Below are 21537 nucleotides of genomic sequence, written 5' to 3' on the forward strand. Positions count from 1 at the left end.
CATACAATAATTAAAACTGGGCAAGATTCAGAACTTCACAGCTGATTTGTGAAAGCACTGTGATGTCTCTTTTGTGTATTGTGTATGTATGCGTGTGGGGTGAATAGATAGTGATCTCCATCCAATGCCCTGCAAACCAGATAGCAAGACAGAGATTATGGTGGTTACACACAACACAAACAAAATGATGTAAGGGACAGAAAGGCCAACAAAAGGTCACAGGTGATTAGATTTGCCAAGAGCTCTGCTGACATTGCTTCTAGCATCATTCACAACTTTTCTTTTTCTCCGTGTGCATTGTTGTCCCTAAAGGTCTCCGGTCTTATCTCTGGATATGATGTGAGTTGAGGTCCTTCTTTGAGATGCTCAGGCCTATATAAGGTGTAATGGTTGACAAAAAGAAATAGAGACACTTGGATAGATTTCAGGGCTTTGAGACACCTGTGGCACCTTTTCAACCACACCATGTGGAAGGCAGCGCTCTTAACCCTGGGCTTGTTGGTGGCACTGGTAGACAGGGTTCAACCTAATGATGCCCATCCCTCTTTCTATGGGGTGAAACTGTGTGGAAGGGAGTTCATACGAGCTGTCATTTTCACCTGTGGCGGTTCTCGGTGGAGGAGAAGTGTCGGAGATTCAGGTAAGACATTGTGTGTGTGAATATAGACTATATATACTTGATACTATAGATACAAGTTTAACTTTTGGGATGTGCCATGTTTTCCTAGTGTCAGATTGCCATGTTAAGAAATGCATTCTTCCATTGTCCCAGCTCTCATTGGAGAAGAAACTTTTGACCCTTGGAAAACAAATCCCATCCCTCAACTCACCAGTGAGCAGGATCCTGAGTCCCAACCATGGAGAGATCAAACGATGGAACGGGCATCTGTGGCTGCTGGTTTCGACCGCTCAGCTCGCTTGCCAGTTTCAGAGGAGGTACTGGAGGCTTTGCGGAGTGCAGATAGAAAAGGGCGGGATGTGGTGGTCGGACTGTCCAACGCATGCTGCAAGTGGGGCTGTAGCAAGAGTGAAATCAGCTCTCTGTGCTGAGCTGGGTTTCTTCAATATACACCTTAGTCATGTCACTGTTGGAGAGTTACACTATTTTCTCATGTGAATTCTTAAAATTTCACTTTCATCCATCTTGCTGTGCATGTGTTGACTAGTGATACATGAATGTGAATATGCACTCAAAAGTTTGTTGTTGTGATCAGCACAGATTGATTTGTGTAATAAATCTTGGTGTAGTTGGTCTGATAGATCTGTCTCCTTTGAGAATAACACACTAAAATGACATTTCATGCTGTTGAAACACTTCCACTTTTCCAAAACCCTGTTTCATAAACAGTTTGCAAAGATTGTGAAATGAAGGAAGCTGTGGCGACTAAAAGTGCACAGGGTGGTGTGAGTTTCGTTGACTCATAGCTAATTTATGTGATTCTATAGCAAGCATGAAACCAACTTTTTTCATGTGGCACCTCATCACACAGGTTTTTCAAAATGCTTTATGGACAAAATACATATATAAAATACAGGCAGATAAAATTAAATTTAATAATCTAAAACGGTACCTAAGGTGTCCACAAATTTTACAGAATATTGAAAAATGATCGGCTAATACCTCAGAAAAAAAATTTGGTACCAAGGAAAACTGATTAATTGCAAACACTGGAAAAAGAACTCCCTTTACTTTCGAAAATGACTACAGTTGCAATAAATCGAAATTCCAAAGGGAGCTGGTTTGAGCATTGAACAGCATAATGACTAAAAATCATTTTGCAGTGTCTGGTCTGAAATCTGGGCATTACTAACTGACCAGTCTGTGCAGATCTGAGAGACCTACCAGATATGTACACAGCTAACATATCTCGGATATATTTTGGACCCAGAGACCTTTCGAGATTAGGTGGGAGCCTTCAATTAAATTCTGGATTTAACTGGAAGTCAGTGCAGTATCTAAGAATCAGAGCAATATTTTCTCTTCTGTCTGTTTCTAGCGGCAGCTGTTTGTTTTACAGGGATACACTATAACAGATTTATAATACATTGCCATTCAATGCAACCACACCACCTTTGAGACTTACAATAGTGAAGTTTTGTTGTTTGTTTGAAGGTGATTATGACATTTTGCTCTCCTTCCATCCAAAGCTGAATTCTCACTTTCACATTAGCAGTTGAAATACTGTTAGTCCTTACGGTTGTCCATGTTATTGTGTCCACGCTGTGTCACCTCATACATAAACACCACCGACAAGTTACGTTGCAGGTATTAAAGATGGCACCATCTGGTGGCCAGAAATTACGCGCAACACAAGACAATGCACAGGTAATATAATATCTGAATTAGAAGTAAATATTGTGGTTACAATCATTAATATAATTTTAAGATAACAGTACAGACTGCTTATAGACAGTTAAATAATAGTGAAATAGTTCTTCAAGTGTGTCTATGTCACCATGCCCAGCAGGTTTTTTTTTTTCAGTACGGAAGCCGAACGTGATCAAACTGATCACCCGGCTTGATTGCAAGGCATGCAATCTCTGTCACATACCAGCTAGCATAGCAACCGCACAGATCCACTGAGATCAGAAGTTAGTACTTAACTACGCGGATCGCAGTCATATTTTATTTAATGTTAGTTGTTCTGGCGTAACTGCACTGTTGTCTATAGAAATATAGATCTACCACATCGGAGTGAGCAGGTAAAAACCTTTCGCGCTACTTTCAAGAGGATGATAGCTAGCTATGCTACTGGTAGCTGCCGGGGGGGTTGATATGGGACCACCCTGTTCTGCAGAATAATTGAATAAATTAGCGCCGTCTTTGTTGCTTTAGTGACAAACGCAACTTTGACAGCAACGTAGTGTCCGCAGAGTTGACGTGAGAGAGCTTTTTTGCAATCTGTAAATCGTTTAAGGTATGATAGCGACGCTAAGCTAGCCTGCTAGCAGAATGTACCAGACGTTTGTGCCTGTGCCGTCTGGGCCTCATCTACAACGGCTCCTCAGGTCGCAACTGATAGCTGGCGTGTCTGTGTATTCATATAGATGTAACTTAGTATAATAACACTGGGGAACTTGTGGAATTCATGTCTAGATGAGAAAAAAATGTTCAGAAACATCCATGCTGTCACGATACTGTTTTGCTAACCGTGACCATGCAGCGAGCGCAATATTTTGACTGCAGTTGAGATTCGTTAATCCAGCGGTGTGATTAACAGTGTTTCATAAATTCCTGCTGTTAATAAGACATCATACTGGTTGTTTTGTAACCGTTACTGCGTAGCTTCCTGCGTGTTTTGAGTTGTAACGTACACAGCTCTGAGGTTACAGGTGTGGCTGCGAGCACCAAACAGCAGTGTGTAGTACCTGCTTCTTAAACAGATAACGTGTGATGTTGTTTTGTAGGATGGAGTGGCAGCCAGATGAACAGGGTCTGCAGCAAGTGCTTCAGCTGCTCAAGGATTCCCAGTCCCCAGACACAGCAACACAGAGAGCTGTGCAAGAAGTATCCTTACATTTGGCTGTTTGACAGTGAGGGTGAGAGGAAAAGGTGTGAGATATTGCCTCCCCCATGAAAGCGGATGACAGTGAAAGCTGACCGTGTTTGCTGTGAACTGTAATGATCGACAGCATATATGCCACCTGAGAGATAAACATGGTATGTGAGGGTGTGTGTGGATGGTTGAACTCCTTAACAGATGATGTAGAAACTGGAGCAGCTGAACCAGTTTCCAGATTTCAACAACTATCTCATCTTTGTCCTCACAAGCCTCAAATCTGAGGGTATGTATGTGCATGTCAAAAACACGGATACCAGCAACAGACCAGGACTGTTTATTTATTGAATAGCGTTTCTAACTGTGCTTGTTCCCTGAAACATTTTTGAAATTTCTTTTGTGCTGCCTCTCTGCTGCCTTCCTTCTCAAGATGAGCCCACTCGGTCTCTGAGCGGTCTGATCCTGAAGAACAATGTAAAAGCTCACTACCAGAACTTTCCCCCCAACGTGGCTGACTTCATCAAACGCGAATGCCTCAACAACATCGGAGACCCTTCGCCGCTTATAAGAGCCACAATCGGTGGGTGTTTTGAGTGAAAGAGGGAAGATGGAGAAAGAAAAGACTGGAGTTAAATGCATTTTCTAGCCAGTGTGAGTCAGAGGGTTATGTAGGTGGTTGGATTTTTGCAGGTAATGTGGCTGTGTGGGAGCAAGCGCTGCATTTTCAAGATGTTTTAAATGATCGAATGCACTGACGAGTTTAGTCATTAGTTACCTTTCAGTGTTTAAGCTTTGTGTATTAGTGTGTAACTTCTTTACTCTTCATTATAAAGGCATTCTGATCACGACCATAGCCTCCAAGGGAGAGCTGCAGACCTGGCCGGAGCTGTTGCCTCAGCTCTGTAATTTGCTCAACTCGGAGGACTACAACACCTGCGAGGTCAGACTTGCATACACACACACACACACACACACACACACACACACACACACACACACACACACACACACACACACACACACACACACACACACGTCTTTAAACTGTCTTTGCTTTCTGATTCCTCCCTCTTTTCTTCAGGGTTCTTTTGGAGCACTACAAAAGATATGTGAGGATTCATCAGAGCTGTTGGATAGCGATGCGCTGAACAGACCTCTCAACATCATGATCCCCAAATTCCTCCAGTTTTTTAAACACTGCAGCCCCAAGATCAGGTCAGTGAGGCACTAGCCTGTCGCCGTCTGAATCTGAATTGGTCTCTTCACTGCAGCCATCATTCTTAGAATCTCCTTGTTAAAATGATTCACTGTCTGTCGTGTTTTCAGGTCCCATGCTATAGCATGTGTGAACCAGTTTATCATTGGCCGAGCTCAGGCTCTGATGGATAACATCGATACCTTCATTGAGGTGAGCATCTCGACATTTTGTCTTAGTCGATTTTCAGGCAGCACAGATTTCTGGCCATCATATAAAACAGAAGTCGGAGTCAGTTTTTTGGTGTAATCTATTATTTGATTTGATAGTAAAGAAGAAAAGCAGCTATACAGGTTTGACATTTGAGATTTTTTACAACAGAAATACTTTGTGGAAACTTGTTCTTGGATCTGTCATAATTAGACAAAAAAAAATCTCTTTCATAGATTTGCTCAGCTTTGGACCTTGAGTTAAGAGTTTTTTTTGAAAAACAAAGTTAATGTACTTACAAAAGTCTCCTTCAGGGTCAGTTATGCTGCTTAAAAGTGTTTTCTAAAACAGTGTTTCTTTTGATTGGTTTGCACACCATAGACAAAGCATTTTACAGAGTATCACCATAACTGCAGTGATTCACACTTATAGGAAATGTTCCTACGTCCAAGTGGGAAGATTGCCAGACTCAAAAAATAATTCAGCAGGACTGCACACAGTGTTTCATAGTGGAAATAGAGAGCACCTCTGCTAACCTCAGGAAAAAAACAATTACATTTTTACAAAATATGGTAAAAGCTTCAAGGAAAGCCACAAAGGTCACACATTTAATCACTGAAGTCACATCAGTGTGTGATTAATTGATCACTCACATCGTATATTCGCTTCACAGTATTTAATCAGAGCTGCACATCACAGTGTTGGTGGTGAAAGAGTACAGAAAAGTCAGCTCGTGCCCAGTCAGTCATGACTCACCACTGCACTGCAGGTCGTACACCAAGCTGAAGTCAGTTTGATAATCATCAGTTGGACACACATTTTAACCCTGTGGAGTCTGTGTGTTGTGAAGGTCAGTTCAGAGCTGATGCTGGTTTGTATTGATCGGCTGTAGTAGTAAAATCAATGGTTGTGATCGCAGTGACGTCGGGATGGACTGAGCAGTGCTTATCCACATCTGCTAACCAAAATCTTTTTGGAAAACAATGTATAATTTCCTTTTCAATGCAATGTCAGTATGTAAATATGGCAAATTATAATAGATGGTATTGCACATTTGGAAGCAGTTAACCTTTTCCAGCCTCATTTCTTGCCTTTCATCATGTTTGCTGATCCAGATCGTCCATCCCTTCTTTCTCACATCCGTGCTTTCTCTCATTCTCTTCTGTACTCTCTACTATCCAGAGTCTGTTTGCACTGGCTGGGGATGAGGACAGTGAAGTGCGGAAGAATGTTTGCAGGGCTCTTGTCATGCTGCTGGAAGTCCGTATTGACCGCCTCATCCCACACATGCACAGCATCATTCAGGTGAGAGTGTGTCTTGATCTTACACACAGCACCTCATTATTGTTTGTCTTTCTCTTTGACTGATCACCTGTTGTTGTTTTTCTGCAGTATATGCTGCAGCGGACCCAGGACCCAGATGAGAATGTGGCTCTGGAGGCCTGTGAGTTCTGGTTGACTTTGGCTGAACAGCCCATCTGTAAAGAAGCCCTGTCCGGCCACTTAGTCCAGTAAGTTCTCTCGAGCCAACTGGGTTATTGACAGTATCATTTTTATCTGAGTAGTAATGTTATTTTTCTGTCTTTTTTCCAGACTGATCCCCATCTTGGTGAATGGGATGAAATACTCTGAGATTGACATTATTCTTTTGAAGGTTAGCCCCCTCTGCTCTAATCAAGCACTCTATATGGTCTTCTCTTGTGTGTCTCTGTTTACTTGTGCCCATTTTAAATTCACCTTTATCACTGATAACCTCCAGGGTGATGTTGAAGAAGACGAGACAATTCCAGACAGCGAGCAAGACATCAAGCCTCGCTTCCACAAGTCCCGCACTGTCACTCTGCAGCACGAGGGAGGAGAGGGTGAGGAGGGGGAGGACATCGATGAAGACGAGGACGACGATGATGATACGTTGTCTGACTGGAACTTACGTAAGTTACACACGAGCTTTACAGAGTGTTTTACAAGGGCAAAATGGGGGGAAAAAAATGGGTCAGAAAGGCAATAAATATACAAATACAGTAATGATTAAAAATCTGATAATGCTGAAGTCTTGTTTTTTTGCTGTGGATTTCTTTACAATTTAATGTTTGCAAGCTGTTTTTTTTTTTAACTTTTTGTTACTTAATAGAGCATTACAATGGTCTAAACATGAGTAAATTAATGAGATGACTGTCTGATGGACTCTGTGTGTGTGTGAAGCTCAGAAATGTACAGATTTTGGAAATGTTTCCTGGATCATGAAAGCCCGATTGAACAATCTTTTAAACATGAATTGTAGAATCACAGTTGGAATCAAATCACACGCCCAGATTTTTGACAGAATGCTTTTTGTAGAAAAGCAACCCAGTGAGGACTTTAAATGATAATGATGTCTTAGGCGTAGAGACAAGTAGCTGTAATTGATAAGGTTGCACGTTTGTCGTGGATGATTTAAAAACATGATCTTGGGTAACCATTTAAGCAATTTCTTCTTCTGTTCCGATTTGTGTAATTTTGTCTGTAGTTGTGTTCTTTTACGTTGTGTCATGCCAATTTCAATTTTCTAACACTGACGGTCGTTCCCCTTTTTTCAGGAAAGTGTTCAGCTGCTGCTCTGGACGTTCTTGCCAACGTGTTTCGTGAGGAGTTGCTGCCCCATCTGCTACCCCTGCTCAAAGGCTTGCTTTTCCATCCTGACTGGGTCATCAAAGAGTCTGGCATCTTAGTGCTGGGAGCTATCGCCGAGGGTGAGACAGAGCAAGAAATTGCTGCTATTAAATACAAGTGAAATAGATATAGATTTTCTATCATAGATTTAGGCCCTTTGCTGACTGTAACTAAAGGCGGACAGCTGATGAGTAATCCTTACAATTTCTGAAATATTGGATCTAATTGTTTTACTCGGATTTTAACAACAGTGATGAACAAAAAAAAAAATTGTGTTCTCCCAGGCTGTATGCAGGGCATGGTACCTTACTTGCCCGAGCTAATCCCCCACCTCATCCAGTGCTTATGTGACAAGAAGGCCTTGGTCCGCTCCATTGCGTGCTGGACCCTCAGTCGCTATGCTCACTGGGTGGTCAGTCAGCCCCCTGATGCTCACCTCAAACCCCTCATGACTGAGCTGCTCAAGCGCATCCTGGATGGCAACAAAAGAGTGCAGGAGGCGGCATGCAGGTACAGCTCTTGGATTTCTGCAGGTTCCTCTCCGCTGTGTTCTCTCCCTTTCTGCTTGTACATCCACTTAGCAAATCTCTTCTATTCAACAGCGCATTTGCCACGCTGGAGGAGGAGGCATGTACAGAGCTGGTGCCGTACCTGAGCTTCATTCTGGACACGCTGGTGTTTGCTTTTGGGAAGTACCAGCACAAGAACCTGCTTATTCTCTATGATGCCATAGGAACGCTGGCAGACTCTGTGGGACACCATCTCAACCAGCCTGTGAGCCCAAAAATCTCAAACTTTTACACAACTGCAGACATTTCCACAGTCCTATGCTGTACAAGGAAAGAATTAGCCTCAAACATAACTGCCACACTTGTGCTTTTAGGAATACATACAGAAGCTGATGCCTCCGCTCATAGCAAAATGGAACGAGCTGAAGGACGAGGACAAAGATCTCTTCCCCCTGCTCGAGTGTCTGTCATCTGTCGCCACAGCGCTGCAGAGTGGCTTCCTCCCTTACTGCGAGCCGGTCTACCAGCGCTGCGTCACCTTGGTGCAGAAGACACTGGCTCAGGCCATGGTGAGCCAAGTACACTCTACTCACATCATTTGCAGAGGCAGTTTGTATTTTTGCTGCTTTACATAAATGACATTTGTTATGTGTGTGTGTTTGTATCTCAGATGTACAGTCAGCAGCCAGACCAGTATGAAGCACCCGACAAGGACTTCATGATTGTGGCCTTGGATCTTTTAAGCGGCTTGGCTGAGGGACTTGGGGGTCATGTAGACACACTTGTGGCCCGCAGTAACATCATGACTCTGCTTTTCCAGTGCATGCAGGTGAGAAGAGCCCATGTTTGTTTGTTAGAATCCCTTGTCGATAGTGTATTTATTAGGGGTGTTCGTGCCACGAAATTTCGCGAAATAAAAAATGACGAAATAAAATTTAAAGACTCGCGAAATAAAAAACGTGAAGGGGTGCCGCGTACCACTGAGACTGATGATTTTTGACCCTCCTCACCTACTGTAGCAAAGCATTCGCTTCGAAACGGAGGAAAACGTGATTGAGGAATTAGCTGACGCTCCTTCGTCAAATAAATCGGTTGTGTGGACCTATTTTGGCTTCCTATGTAAACGACGAGAGAACGGTGAGAAGATTGCGGATAAAACAAAAACTGTGTGCAAAATATGCCGCTACATTTCGCCGTGTACTGCGGCGAGTACAACTAGTTCACAGTTCAGACATTTATAGGTCTAGACTGCAGCTCCTGCGACTGCTATTTGTTTTCCGTTTCATTCAAGAATGTAGTTATCCTGATTATTACAACAACAAAGCACTTTTTAATTGAGATTTTATTTTTGTATTTGCATTTTAGTCTAAATAAGGGGAAAAACTGCAATTTCGATATTTTTTCCAAAGAGCATTTATTTTGTACTGATGCAGCATGATTTTTTTGTATCGCTGCATAAGGAAGAAAATAAAGAAAATGAGATTTTTGCATAACTTCCTACTGTTGGGGATTTTCTTTAATCTTTATTTCATGTCGTGAGTATTTCATATCGTGAGCCCTGTTTCGTATTTCGTATCGTTTCGTGAGTTGACCATTTCGATACACCCCTCGTATTTATTTATATGATGTAACTGCCTCTTTGTACACATTTTCTCTGTTATTGGTGGAGTCTATCTTTCTGCATTGGATTCAGATTACTCGCCCTTATTATATCCGGCGGATTGACAGGAATTAATGTTTGCATGCAGGGCTCCAGACTGCGACCATTTTTGACAAAGCGCATCATAAAGTTTTACGTGGTTGGTTGCATGCATGGAAGTGCATAACGATCATTAGGCTGTTTTGGTGCTCTTCTTGCCGGCACAGGTAGCTGTTGCATTACTAGTTTTGCATAGGCAGCCCGTTCTACATCACAAAATGGCCTGGTTGCATCATATCATCATTCTATGGGTTGTAAAAAAAAAATGCTTAGTCATGTTTGTATTTCATTAAACTTATCATGATCATAGTGTGTAAAGTTATGCAAAGGATAAAGCGGTGATGTAGCTACAAAATAGTGACTGGAGACATTGTTTTAGGGGAACATTTGCCTGCAGGGAGGCGAACGCTGTCATTAAAAGGGCTAATTTAGAAGGAAAAAACTAGCACGGCTGCCTAACCGGATAATCCAAATCCTCAGCAAAACTTGGAAATGATCGCTGTGATCAATTGCTATGCCTGAGGTTGCTGTTCTTTTCTGTTGTGAAGAGGATTTTGTAAACAGTGACATGTAGATAGTGAAAGGGGAGGAGAAATCCATGTGAAATGCATGACCAATGGCAAGCCTATAAATGCAATCTACAACCGCTGAGTCAGACTACTATTTTCCACCTACGATTCGTTCTTCTCTGGCTCAGCCTGCCTGTCCCTGCCTGCACTCTCTCTCTCTGGCTGATATGTAAATCAATGCTTTTAGCTCTTATTGTGTTTCAAAGATGAAGCTGTCTGTTGTTGATTATTTAAAAAAAAGAATGAGGAGAGAAAGAAGGAGGCAGGTGGAGAGGGAGAGCCAACGACAGGTCCCAGCTCAGACACAACTGATGAAGAAAGGCAATAGCTCCTGCAGTATCTGTAGTTGCAGTATGAGGGGAATGCTGCGCTGTGCACGTATTTTAAGAAACGTGACCTGTCTATTGCAGGTCACAATTTAAGCTTGGATCTTGGACAGTGTCATTAAGAAGCATAAAACCTGCGGGGTTCGATACATCGCTCAAAACACTGAGTACTTCTTCTTTTCAGTGGTTAGATGACAGTGATTCGTGAAAAAGAAATCAAGTTCAACACTGCAGATAACATAAAAAACGGAAATTCCTGTATGTCAGTGCAAGTTAGGGCAACTATTTGTCAGCATGCAAGGTTGATTAATACCATGCTGCAACAAAGAATATGAAAAGTTGGTGGCACCAGTGGAAAAGTTAGTCTGTAGCTCTGCGTGTTTGTACTTCAGTGTTATTGTAATTGCATGTCATCGGTAAAAGCCTCCCCGGTGAGTTGTAGCCTCCCTCAGTCCCATCACAGCTGTATTTGGTACTGCTAATGCAAACTGTAAATTTCCTACTGCTGTTGCTTTTCATTAAGTATTCAACTGATGAACAACAGGGTGGCTTTTAGTGGAGTAGGCACAGGATGTGTGCTATATTTGTCACAGAGATTAGCGCTTGCAGCTGTTCGATCACTAAAAATGTGTCTACAAAACAGCACAGTGTGTCTAGTCAGCTCATCTCTGAGAACTTTTTTTTTTTTTTTAACGTCTGCTTTTTTACACTGTGGCAAAACAACATGACTGAGCTGTTATATGTGAGAGTGGGTTATGTTTAGGTGTGTTGACAGTGTGTTCATACATCTCTTGGTCCCTCTGTTTCTTTTGTCCCAGGATACGATGCCTGAAGTTAGGCAGAGTTCATTTGCTCTGCTGGGCGACTTGACCAAGGCTTGCTTCCCTCATGTAAAGCCGTGTATTGGTAATCCTCTCTTTTCTTTTCATTTAGAGACACACCTCTATAAATTTTCTATCATCCTTTTTTTTTTTAACAGTTTTTTTGTATTATGTCCTTCAGCTGAATTCATGCCAATCCTCGGAACAAATCTGAATCCGGAGTTCATCTCTGTGTGCAACAATGCGACCTGGGCCATAGGAGAGATCTGTATGCAGATGGGTAAGTGGCAGAAAATCTATGAAATGGTGTGAAGTGTGGTTGAATGTGAGATGCTGCGTGTCTCACTTTTTTTTTTTTCTGCTGTCAGGAGTGGAGATGCAGCCGTACATCGCTATGGTTCTGAACCAGCTGGTTGAGATTATTAATCGACCCAACACCCCAAAGACCCTGTTGGAGAATACCGGTTTGTGAATACACATACTTTTCTACTCGTTTTTTAAAGGGACCTGAACAGATTTCATAGCCACATTTAGAACAAGAAAAGCACTCGGAGATCACAGTACTCCACCAAGACTGCTCAGTCGTATCATTTCCAATGGCTAAAATCTTCAAAGAAATTGTGGCACAAATAGAATGTGGCCATTTAATATGGATGTACCCACAAACAAAATGACTTTGCGCTGAGCACATGCGTGTGTTATGCATGTGTACGTTATGTACGGATACTGAATCGTGTGACCTGAATATGTAGGTGGCAGCAGGAATTGATGGGACTTGGAAACATTCCACAATTTAATCAATTGTTCCTTGTATCATTTCTGATGGATAAGTCCTGTTGATTAGTAGAATCACAATCATGTGATCATCAGCAGGCAGTTGACGTAGTGTTCACTTGTTGTCATAGTTACAGTGGTGTTGTGCCGCTATGTCGCAATGATACAGAAATTTTTAGCAAATCTGTGGATCCAGACTATAAGCAGCATCACTGAAAAAATCTAGTCAATTGGTCCTTGTGCCATTTCTGACCTTCCCTGAAAATTAAATCCACATCTGGTCCGTATTTGAGTAATTTTGCCAACAGGCAAAAGAAACCAACGCTGATCGTCGCACAACTCTGCCGATGCTCCGCCTCCTGGGCGCAGTAATAAACAGTTAGAAATACCCATCAAACAGACATGTAATGATTTGTATGCTTATTTCCTGTAGTGCTAAATGATACCATATACACAACAGTTTTCAGTCTTGATTCATCTTTGTCCTCTTCCAGCAATCACCATTGGCCGACTGGGCTATGTGTGTCCTCAGGAGGTTGCTCCTATGCTACCACAGTTTATCAGACCCTGGTAAGAGACTGTTTCATCTTTTTGTGTGCCTTTTATCTCTCATGCTGTCACATCTGTGTGGTGGGATTTAGTTTGAAACATCTGCATATACAGAGTCGGCGGTTCCCTACATCACACACAGTCACCAGGCTAGTGCTCTGTTCTCATTTATTATTTGTATGCCACTTCTTCCTACTCTTACCTGTAGATTTATCAAACCTCCTATTTGCCTAAATTTGTTATGAATATACATAAAAGGCTAGTATTTGCAGTATATTGTAGCATTTGTACCTTGTTATTTTATAGTGAGATACCAGCATATACACACCCATAATGAAAAAATTTCTGAAAACAGAATTATGTCAGTTCATGAGCACAGCAAAGGTACTACTGGTCAGTGAGAGAGCTATTAGAATCAACCAACAAGCAGACCTTGAGACTACAGTCCTGGGGCCTCATTTATAAAGCTTGCGTACGCACAAAACAGGGCTAGAAAGTGGCGTACGCCACTTTCTACGCAAAGGTTGTGATTTATAAAAACAAACTTGGCGTGAGAATGTGCGCACCGGTGCACCAACCTTGATTCTTGATGCTTCTTTACGCACAAAACAGGGCGTAAATCACAAACTTTGCGTAGAAAGTGGCGTACGCTGTGTTCGTTGTGATTTCTAAAAAAAACTTGGCGTGAGAATGTGCGCACCGGTGCGCCAACTTTGATGCTTGCTTAAGCACATTTTGGAGACAGAGGGAACGGCAGTGCCGGAGGATGAAGTGGTGAATTGAAACCAGATTGATCTCAAACCTTTATTGTTATCACATATTAGACTTGTAGAGCCGGATAATCATAAACCCTCATTGTTGTAGATGTTAATTTAGTGCGCCAGTCGGCTGACGACTGTATTTGCAGAACTATGTTCATATATTAACAGGAGCGGATTGAACGTTATTTCATTCGGTCGTTTGACCGAAGGGCCGGTATCTGGGGCCGGTGCGGTGATCTTTATTAAATAATTTTGTTTACTGATCACCCGGCGCCTGTATGGCTCATCCATTTGTAGGGGTGGTCTCCGACGCAGTGGCTCGGGTTCGATTCCTGCCTGCGGCACTTTTATGCATGTCTTCCCCCTACTCTTCTCCCCATTTCCTGTCACTCTTCACTGCAACTATCACAGTAAAAAGGCAAAAAAAGTAAAGAATTTTGTTTATTTATCCATATGCGGCCGAATGGGATGAGCGTCCAACCATTAATCAGCCCTGTACAGGCACGCAGGCACACATGCTTCACACCACAACTCCCGAGTGAAAATGAATTTCTCTATGTGAACCGAAAAAATGTACATTCAATCAGTGTGCAAATTATTTGTACATCGGACATGATCATAACAAATTTAGTGGCAAGGTGGCCTGGGTCAACACATGATTCATTCATCCTGACACACAGCAGTGAAGACTGCCGGCCGGCGCTGCGTGAAATGCCGTGGATCAGCAGCTTATTTATATACAGATACATTCATGAGTTACTTTGCATTGACCATTCATGGTAAAATGTGGGTGTGTTGTGGGCGGAATGTGAGGTGGATCCACCGGTGCAATCTTCCAGCTGGTGTGTGATTTATCAAGAAATTGCATGCAGCTGTGCTTACGCAAAGTTTTATAAATCAGGGGCGAGGGGCATACGCCCTTTTCGTATTATCGGCTTACGCAAACTTTAGTATGGATCCTACACAATGTTTTATAAATGAGGCCCCTGCTGTTTTGGCAACAGTCATGGCTGGAGGCATAATGTTTGCAGGTTGTCTGTCTAGTTTTCTGTTTGTACCAATCTCATTAACACGATGTCTCTGAAGTTCCTTGAGGGATTTTCCTTACAAACATTCACACGTGCCATGGGGTTAACCTGAGTCACAGGCTGTGGTGGTTGAAGGTTGTTGGGATCTCCCAAAACCCCAAAACATGTTTTTGGCCATTAGTCAAGAACTCATACACTAATTAGATGTAGAATTGACACAGATGTCTCATAGGATAAAAGGAGAAAGTGATGACATATCATATTCACGTGGTAAGAATAAGAATTTTGTGGCCATTATTCAGCGTCACAACTCAGGAACAAAGTTTGAGATTATAGTGATGGTGCTGACTGGGTGCCCATCTGTTAAACTGCATTAAAGTCTTAATAAAAACTGCAGGATAGTAACTTGAGTTTTGTTCTTGCTTTTCTGTGTGAACACAGTGCTGCACAACACAATCCCAGCTTTACCAGGGCCACACCATGGGCATTTTCAAAATAATTTCTTGAATTAATTAAAATCAGCGAGCAGTGAGGTTGAAACACTGGAATCTGACAATTTCTTCAAGCTCAGGAAAAGACAGTTAGCCTCCTATACAGTTAAAAAGCCAAAATTTGGCTCTTAACCAGTTACTTAAGTTTGTGAAGAGGATTTCACACCGGCCAGATGGGAAGCCTGAACTCATAGTTGTCACAGCAGCTTGTTTAATAGCTATTATTGGTTAACATTGCACGCTGCAGGTGTACGTCTCTGCGGAACATCCGAGACAACGAGGAGAAAGACTCTGCCTTCCGCGGGATTTGCATGATGATCGGTGTGAATCCAGGAGGTGTGGTGCAGGTGAGACGTTGCACACAGCTGCTACCGTGTTACTGCTTTCACAGTCTGTATACTGAACCCACAGATATTTTTGGACTTGATCTGGGAGCCTTTTGCTGTTCGATCTGTGTCTCACGTCTCCCTCTGTGTTTGTTCAGGATTTCATCTTTTTCTGTGATGCAGTGGCCTCCTGGGTGAATCCTAAAGACGACCTGAGAGACATGTTTTACAAGGTGAGATTCTGGGTCCTAAAGAGTAGCAAGCTGCTTGTTAGCCCCATCCAAAGACTGACGTTCCTTCAGCATGAGTGACCAAGTAGCCACGCTTTTCACCCTCTGCTGTGTGAGTCACTGTGCGGTGTAGTGACCTCAGGCGCAACAAAGTGTGTTCCTATCAGTTTCCTACTATGAACCTCAGTAGCATGGACGGTGCTCCTCGTCTGCAGAGAAATGAAGAGAACACACTTCCCCTCAGGATCTCATCACAAACAGAACACGAAAATGCTCTGCCTGCAAAATTTTGTGTCAAATTCGCTTTTTGTGATTCTCTGCAGACTGAAGAGACAAAACCTCAGGATCAGCTCATTAAAAGCTAAAATTCATCACTTTAGTCATCCTCATTATACTTTCTTAAACTACTCAGTGGAAGCCCTGAGACCAACTTTGGCCAGACTAACCAAAACAGAATCCATGTCAGACTTCTCACTACACTACTACTACGTGTTCTGTATCTCTGTCATTATGCTGTTTCGATCTAACCTGACAGTGATTTTTGCTCAGTTTATGGCATTTTGATCTTGTACCAAAGGGAAGCACACTGGTTCTGATATCCATAATATGCTGTATTTGTGGTGGGCTGCTGAACACGAGTCCAAAATCTGTATTAGGTTTTTGACTGGATTGGAATATAATGACTGAAGGTCATAGCATATAATACAAATCATTCTCATGCTCATCAAAACCTTTCAGTGAACCTTTACCCCCTATTGATCGGGCATCAGGTTAGAACGTTTCATCACAGGATAAAAGTGGTCACAATCTAGTATTCAGTGACAGTGACCCTTGCTTCACAGGGGACCCAAACCATGGCCTCCCATAACAGAGCTCCCCTCACTGTATGGGTCAAAAGCTCAGGATTTTCCTTTAATTTGTCACCCATCTATAAGTTTGCCCACCCAAAGACCAAGCAGCTCATTATTGCACAAGCTCCAATACACACGTGGACAAAATTGTTGGTACCCCTCAGTTAAAGAAGGAAAAACCCACAATTCTCACTGAAATCACTTGAAACTCACAAAAGTAACAATAAATAAAAATTTATTGAAAATTAAATAATCAAAATCAGCCATCACTTTTGAATTGTTGATTAACATAATTATTTAAAAAAACAAACTAATGAAATAGGGCTGGACAAAAATGATGGTACCCATAACTTAATATTTTGTTGCACAACCTTTTGAGGCAATCACTGCAATTAAACGATTTCTGTATTTGTCAATGAGCGTTCTGCAGCTGTCAACAGGTATTTTGGCCCACTCCTCATGAGCAAACAGCTCCAGTTGTCTCAGGTTTGATGGGTGTCTTCTCCAAATGGCATGTTTCAGCTCCTTCCACATATGTTCAATGGGATTCAGATCTGGGCTCATAGAAGGCCACTTTAGAATAGTCCAACGCTTTTCTCTCAGCCATTCTTGGGTGTTTTTGGCTGTGTGTTTTGGATCGTTGTCCTGTTGGAAGACCCATGACCTGCGACTGAGACCAAGTTTTTTGACACGAGGCAGCACATTTCTCTCCAGAATGCCTTGATAGTCTTCAGATTTCATCGTACCTTGCACACTTTCAAGACACCCTGTGCCAGATGCAGCAAAGCAGCCCCAAAACATTACTGAGCCTCCTCCATGTTTCACCGTAGGGACAGTGTTCTTTTCTTCGTATGCTTGGTTTTTGAGTCTATGAACATAGAGTTGATGTGCCTTACCAAAAAGCTCCAGTTTGGTCTCATCTGTCCAAAGGACATTCTCCCGGAAGCTTTGTGGCTTGTCAACATGCATTTTTGCAAATTCCAGTCTGGCTTTTTTATGAGTTTTTTTCAGCAGTGGTGTCCTCCTTGGTCGTCTCCCATGAAGTCCACTTTGGCTCAAACAACGACGAATGGTGCGATCTGACACTGATGTACCTTGGCCTTGGAGTTCACCTTTAATTTCTTTGGAGGTTGCTCTGGGCTCTTTGGATACAATTCCAACGATCCGTCTCTTCAATTTGTCATCAATTTTCCTCTTGCGGCCACGTCCAGGGAGGTTGGCTACTGTCCCGTGGGTCTTGAACTTCTGAATAATATGAGCCACTGTTGTCACAGGAACTTCAAGCTGTTTAGAGATGGTCTTATAGCCTTTACCTTTAAGATGTTTGTCTATCATTTTTTTTCAGATGTCCTGGGACAATTCTCTCCTTCGCTTTCTGTTGTCCATGTTCAGTGTGGTACACACCTTTTCACCAAACAGCAGGGTGACTACTTGTCTCCCTTTAAATAGGCAGACTGACTGATTATGAGTTTGGAAACACCTGTGATGTCAATTAAATGACACACCTGAGTTAATCATGTCACTCTGGTCAAATAGTTTTCAATCTTTTATAGAGGTACCATCATTTTTGTCCAGGCCTGTTTCATTAGTTTGTTTTTTTAAATAATTATGTTAATCAACAATTCAAAAGTAATGGCTGTTTTTGATTATTTAATTTTCAATAAATTTTTATTTATTGTTACTTTTGTGAGTTTCAAGTGATTTCAGTGAGAATTGTGGGTTTTTCCTTCTTTAACTGAGGGGTACCAACAATTTTGTCCACGTGTGTATGTAGTTGTTTGGGCTTTAGTCTGTAAACGGGTTGCATCATGCATGTTTGGTACAGTGTAGAGTTAAGCTAAATGTAAACTTGCACTTTCTCTAAGCAGCCGTATCTGACGTCATTCCATATTAATTGTAAAGTGTTAGAAAGAAGGAAAGAAAGTGTTTACAAATTTTTACAAGTGATGGCCCCTGTGAGTCACAGTCAACTCATCAATCAACCGCCCTCTTTTCGTTTGTTGACCATGTCCTATTTTCTGCCACTTTCCAAAGATCCTGCACGGTTTTAAGGAGCAAGTTGGGGAGGAGAACTGGCAGCAGTTTTCAGAGCAGTTCCCCCCACTGCTGAAGGAGAGACTGGCAGCCTGTTACGGCGTTTAGATTCTCTACACCCACCCAAGAGGTAATCTACTCACTGTATTTTTTTTTTTTCAACCCTCTGAACCCTAAGCAGTTTCTCTGCTTTTTTTTTATTTTTTTTGCTGTTGTTACATTTTTACTTGCCGTTGGCTCATTTTTTACTGCAATATAAAGTCCTACACCTTTATGGAAGTAGCACAAGTAAAAAGAAGTTAAAAATGTCTTTAGTGCAGTATAGCAAAGTTACTGGAATCAAAAATGTGTCAACATACACAAGAAATTTGACTTAGACAACCCACAAAACACATGCATTTAAACAAGGATAAGAGCTAACAGAAAGAAAATAAGTATTTCAATACTATGTACAACTATAGATGGTACAAAAACGCATATCTGCAGCCATGAGTCATAAAAAAAAAGCAACATGGAAATTTAATTTCTTCGAATATCCATTTTGCAGCAATTAAAACACAGTAACAACATTAGGTCAAAAAAGGTCAAAAGGTTCTTTATTGTCATCATTCCACATTTGCACATGAAACAATACGAAATTAGACCCTGGTCCTGGTTTCAGCCATAACACAATATAAAAAAAATTAAAACTACAGACATTTTACGGTTTACATTTTTTGATTTGTTTCCATCCTTGTCTCCTGTCTGCTAAACACATCCTACAGTTCAGCCAAAAAGACCCTGGATTTTTTGCGCTGGCTGTCGGTTGCAGCTGTATCACTAATAACTTGTCAGGAGTGCACAATTTATTTATTTATTTTACAGAATCTGATTCATTCAGATGTTTTTGTTGTTGTCTTGCTTTGTTTTTTTGCGTTAAAAAAGACACATTGAATAATAAAACAAAACATTTTGATGAAGTATCACAACTTTTGACTTGGATGTAGTTGTTTTTCCACCAAAATTGAAAATGAAACAAAATGAATTCCTGTTCTTCCGTTTCATGCCATAATGACTTGTAATTTTTTGCTGCTTTTCGCTGAAGTTAACTGCTTTTTGTTGTCCACTCTCCCTTTTTTCTCATCCGTCCAGGTGAGCCAGCAGGAGGAGGGTGAATGGGAAACTCATCCATCTGTGTATTGCACTGCCCTGATCTGGGGGGAGGGAGAGGGACGCTATTGGCCGCTCCCCCTGATGGACGGCCCCCACGCCCTATGTGTTTGTCCATAGAGGGAGGGTGGGCGGGTGGGAGGGAGGGACAGGGGGACACCTCTAGATTAACTAGGCAGGGACCCGACACAGAAAAACTAACTGGTAGGGACAGATAGTGAGGGACAGAGCGAAGGACGACGGAGAAGAGATGAAGGAAGTTGAGAAAGAGACGAGCACAGAGAAAGTTCAGGGGAAGAGAGGGAGGGAAAATCAATACCAAGGCAGGGAAATGAGCTCCAGAAAGGTCTGTTACTTGGCTGGGAAGACAGGGACAGTTGAGATTTTTATGGGATTCTTAAACTCAAGAGTAACCGTTAGGTTTGACCGACAGACAGACCAAGACTCACACACATAAACTTGCACATGCTGTACATGCAGTACATGGCACAGACTGCGGGTGGCACTATTTAGACTATTTGCGACCTACTACATGTAGTTAGGGACAGGCAGACAGGTGTCAAAACTCTGTTCATTTTCTGGGTGATATGTTTATTTTTCCGGGGAATAGGATTCAATATGAATTACTTCATCCGTAGTCACTGAATTCTACTTAACTGTAAGATAATCTCGCTATCCTCATCTATGTTTCCTACCTTCATTCTGACCAGAGTGCTGCTTCACAGAGCTATCCATCTATCAGACATATTCCTGTCACATTTTCTACCTGATCAAACCAGAGAGAGTGAGAAAGAGGGGAGGGGGAAAAAGAGCAAGTGTCTTTTCCTCGTGGCTTCACAGAAACCATTCCTCTAGGAAGGGAGGATTAGGGCTAACACATTTGTTTTCTCACCACAGGGGGAGGAAATCGTACAAAGAAAAATCACATCCTTTAGTTGTCTCTTTGCGGTTTTCGTGTGCGTGAGTGTGCTCGCGAGCGTGCGTGTGCAAGTTTGCAAATCCTTACTTCGGCATTCTGTGTTAACAGTGTGTGAACTATGTATTGTTTTTGATATGGTACCGAGCTAAAACTTGACTCCCACCGCAATGTCCTTGGCACCTGTTAACTGTGACCAAGTGTTTGTGTGTTTGTGCGTGCGTGTGAGTGTGTATGTGTTTGTCTACATTCGTACTGATTTCCATTTGATGCCATATCGATATCTTAAGTAAAACAGTGATTGGCAAATGTCATTGTGATTATTAGAATGTTTTAAAACAACTGGTCCATATTATTACTTTTTTTTTTTTGCTGCTACTGATGATTTTTTGTTTCTATAGTGGACTTAAATTCGCACACTTAACACAAAAAAATTAATTAATTAATGCTATTTTCAGTGACTGTTAAGTTGTTTTTTGCACTTTTTATTTTGTTTTACCTTTTTCTTTTTTGTACGGACTTTTTTTTTTTTTTTTAACCTCACCCATATGATATGTCTTGACCCTAATGTCAGTGTTTGTCATACTGTGTTGCACTGTGAAATTAAGTGTCTATGACTGGCAAAAATATCCCAATACTAAATGGCAAATAAAAACAACTTTGTGAAACTGCGACTAATCCGCACTTTTACAATGACTAACCTTGCCATATTACTGAGGTGAGAGTGTGTGAGTGTGTGAGTGTGTGTGTGTGTGTGTGTGTGAGTTCCTGCATGAGTAGGCGAGCATGAGGACCTTTTTATGAGCATGTTTTGGGTCGTTAGATGGTGTTCATACGATGCGTGCGCCGTAGGGATCAAGAATAATTTTTCGTTTGAAGGGTTGTAGCCTGCCCCAGCCTACTTTGTGTGCATGCTCCGTGTCTGTGTTTTCACTCCGTGTGCGACTGTG

At 41.9% G+C, this 21537-nt stretch overlaps 2 protein-coding genes across 2 annotated transcripts; both read left to right on the forward strand.

Annotated features, from left to right (window-relative positions):
* The first annotated feature begins 352 nt into the window (after nt 1–352).
* On the forward strand, nt 353–1259 carry rln3b (relaxin 3b). The gene is made up of 2 exons (XM_022208172.2): nt 353–640; nt 773–1259. The coding sequence occupies exons 1-2, from the start codon at nt 466–468 to the stop codon at nt 1048–1050; spliced, it is 453 nt and encodes a 150-aa protein (XP_022063864.1). The 5' UTR covers nt 353–465; the 3' UTR covers nt 1051–1259.
* Nucleotides 1260–2501: 1242 nt separating this feature from the next.
* Nucleotides 2502–19799, forward strand: LOC110960805 (transportin-2). The gene is made up of 24 exons (XM_022208185.2): nt 2502–2703; nt 3409–3508; nt 3711–3786; nt 3931–4080; nt 4334–4440; nt 4582–4715; nt 4827–4908; nt 6088–6210; nt 6298–6416; nt 6499–6559; nt 6665–6836; nt 7482–7634; nt 7839–8064; nt 8157–8328; nt 8438–8632; nt 8734–8892; nt 11476–11563; nt 11660–11758; nt 11847–11942; nt 12747–12822; nt 15329–15428; nt 15566–15640; nt 18523–18652; nt 19654–19799. Exons 2-23 carry the CDS (start codon nt 3410–3412, stop codon nt 18628–18630), a joined length of 2670 nt encoding a protein of 889 aa, XP_022063877.1. The 5' UTR covers nt 2502–2703; nt 3409; the 3' UTR covers nt 18631–18652; nt 19654–19799.
* Nucleotides 19800–21537: the final 1738 nt, after the last annotated feature.

Source organism: Acanthochromis polyacanthus, chromosome 3, assembly GCF_021347895.1.
Source record: "Acanthochromis polyacanthus isolate Apoly-LR-REF ecotype Palm Island chromosome 3, KAUST_Apoly_ChrSc, whole genome shotgun sequence".
NCBI classification, from domain to species: domain Eukaryota; kingdom Metazoa; phylum Chordata; class Actinopteri; family Pomacentridae; genus Acanthochromis; species Acanthochromis polyacanthus.

Excerpts from the sequence above, each read along its gene's own strand:
- LOC110960805 (XM_022208185.2), top strand. The coding sequence starts at position 3,410 with ATGGAGTGGCAGCCAGATGAACAGGGTCTGCAGCAAGTGCTTCAGCTG. Across the intron at positions 8,329-8,437 it reads GACACCATCTCAACCAGCCT|GAATACATACAGAAGCTGAT; the intron begins GTGAGCCCAAAA and ends TTGTGCTTTTAG. Across the intron at positions 11,943-12,746 it reads GACCCTGTTGGAGAATACCG|CAATCACCATTGGCCGACTG; the intron begins GTTTGTGAATAC and ends GTCCTCTTCCAG.
- rln3b (XM_022208172.2), top strand. The coding sequence starts at position 466 with ATGTGGAAGGCAGCGCTCTTAACCCTGGGCTTGTTGGTGGCACTGGTA. Across the intron at positions 641-772 it reads GAGAAGTGTCGGAGATTCAG|CTCTCATTGGAGAAGAAACT; the intron begins GTAAGACATTGT and ends CCATTGTCCCAG.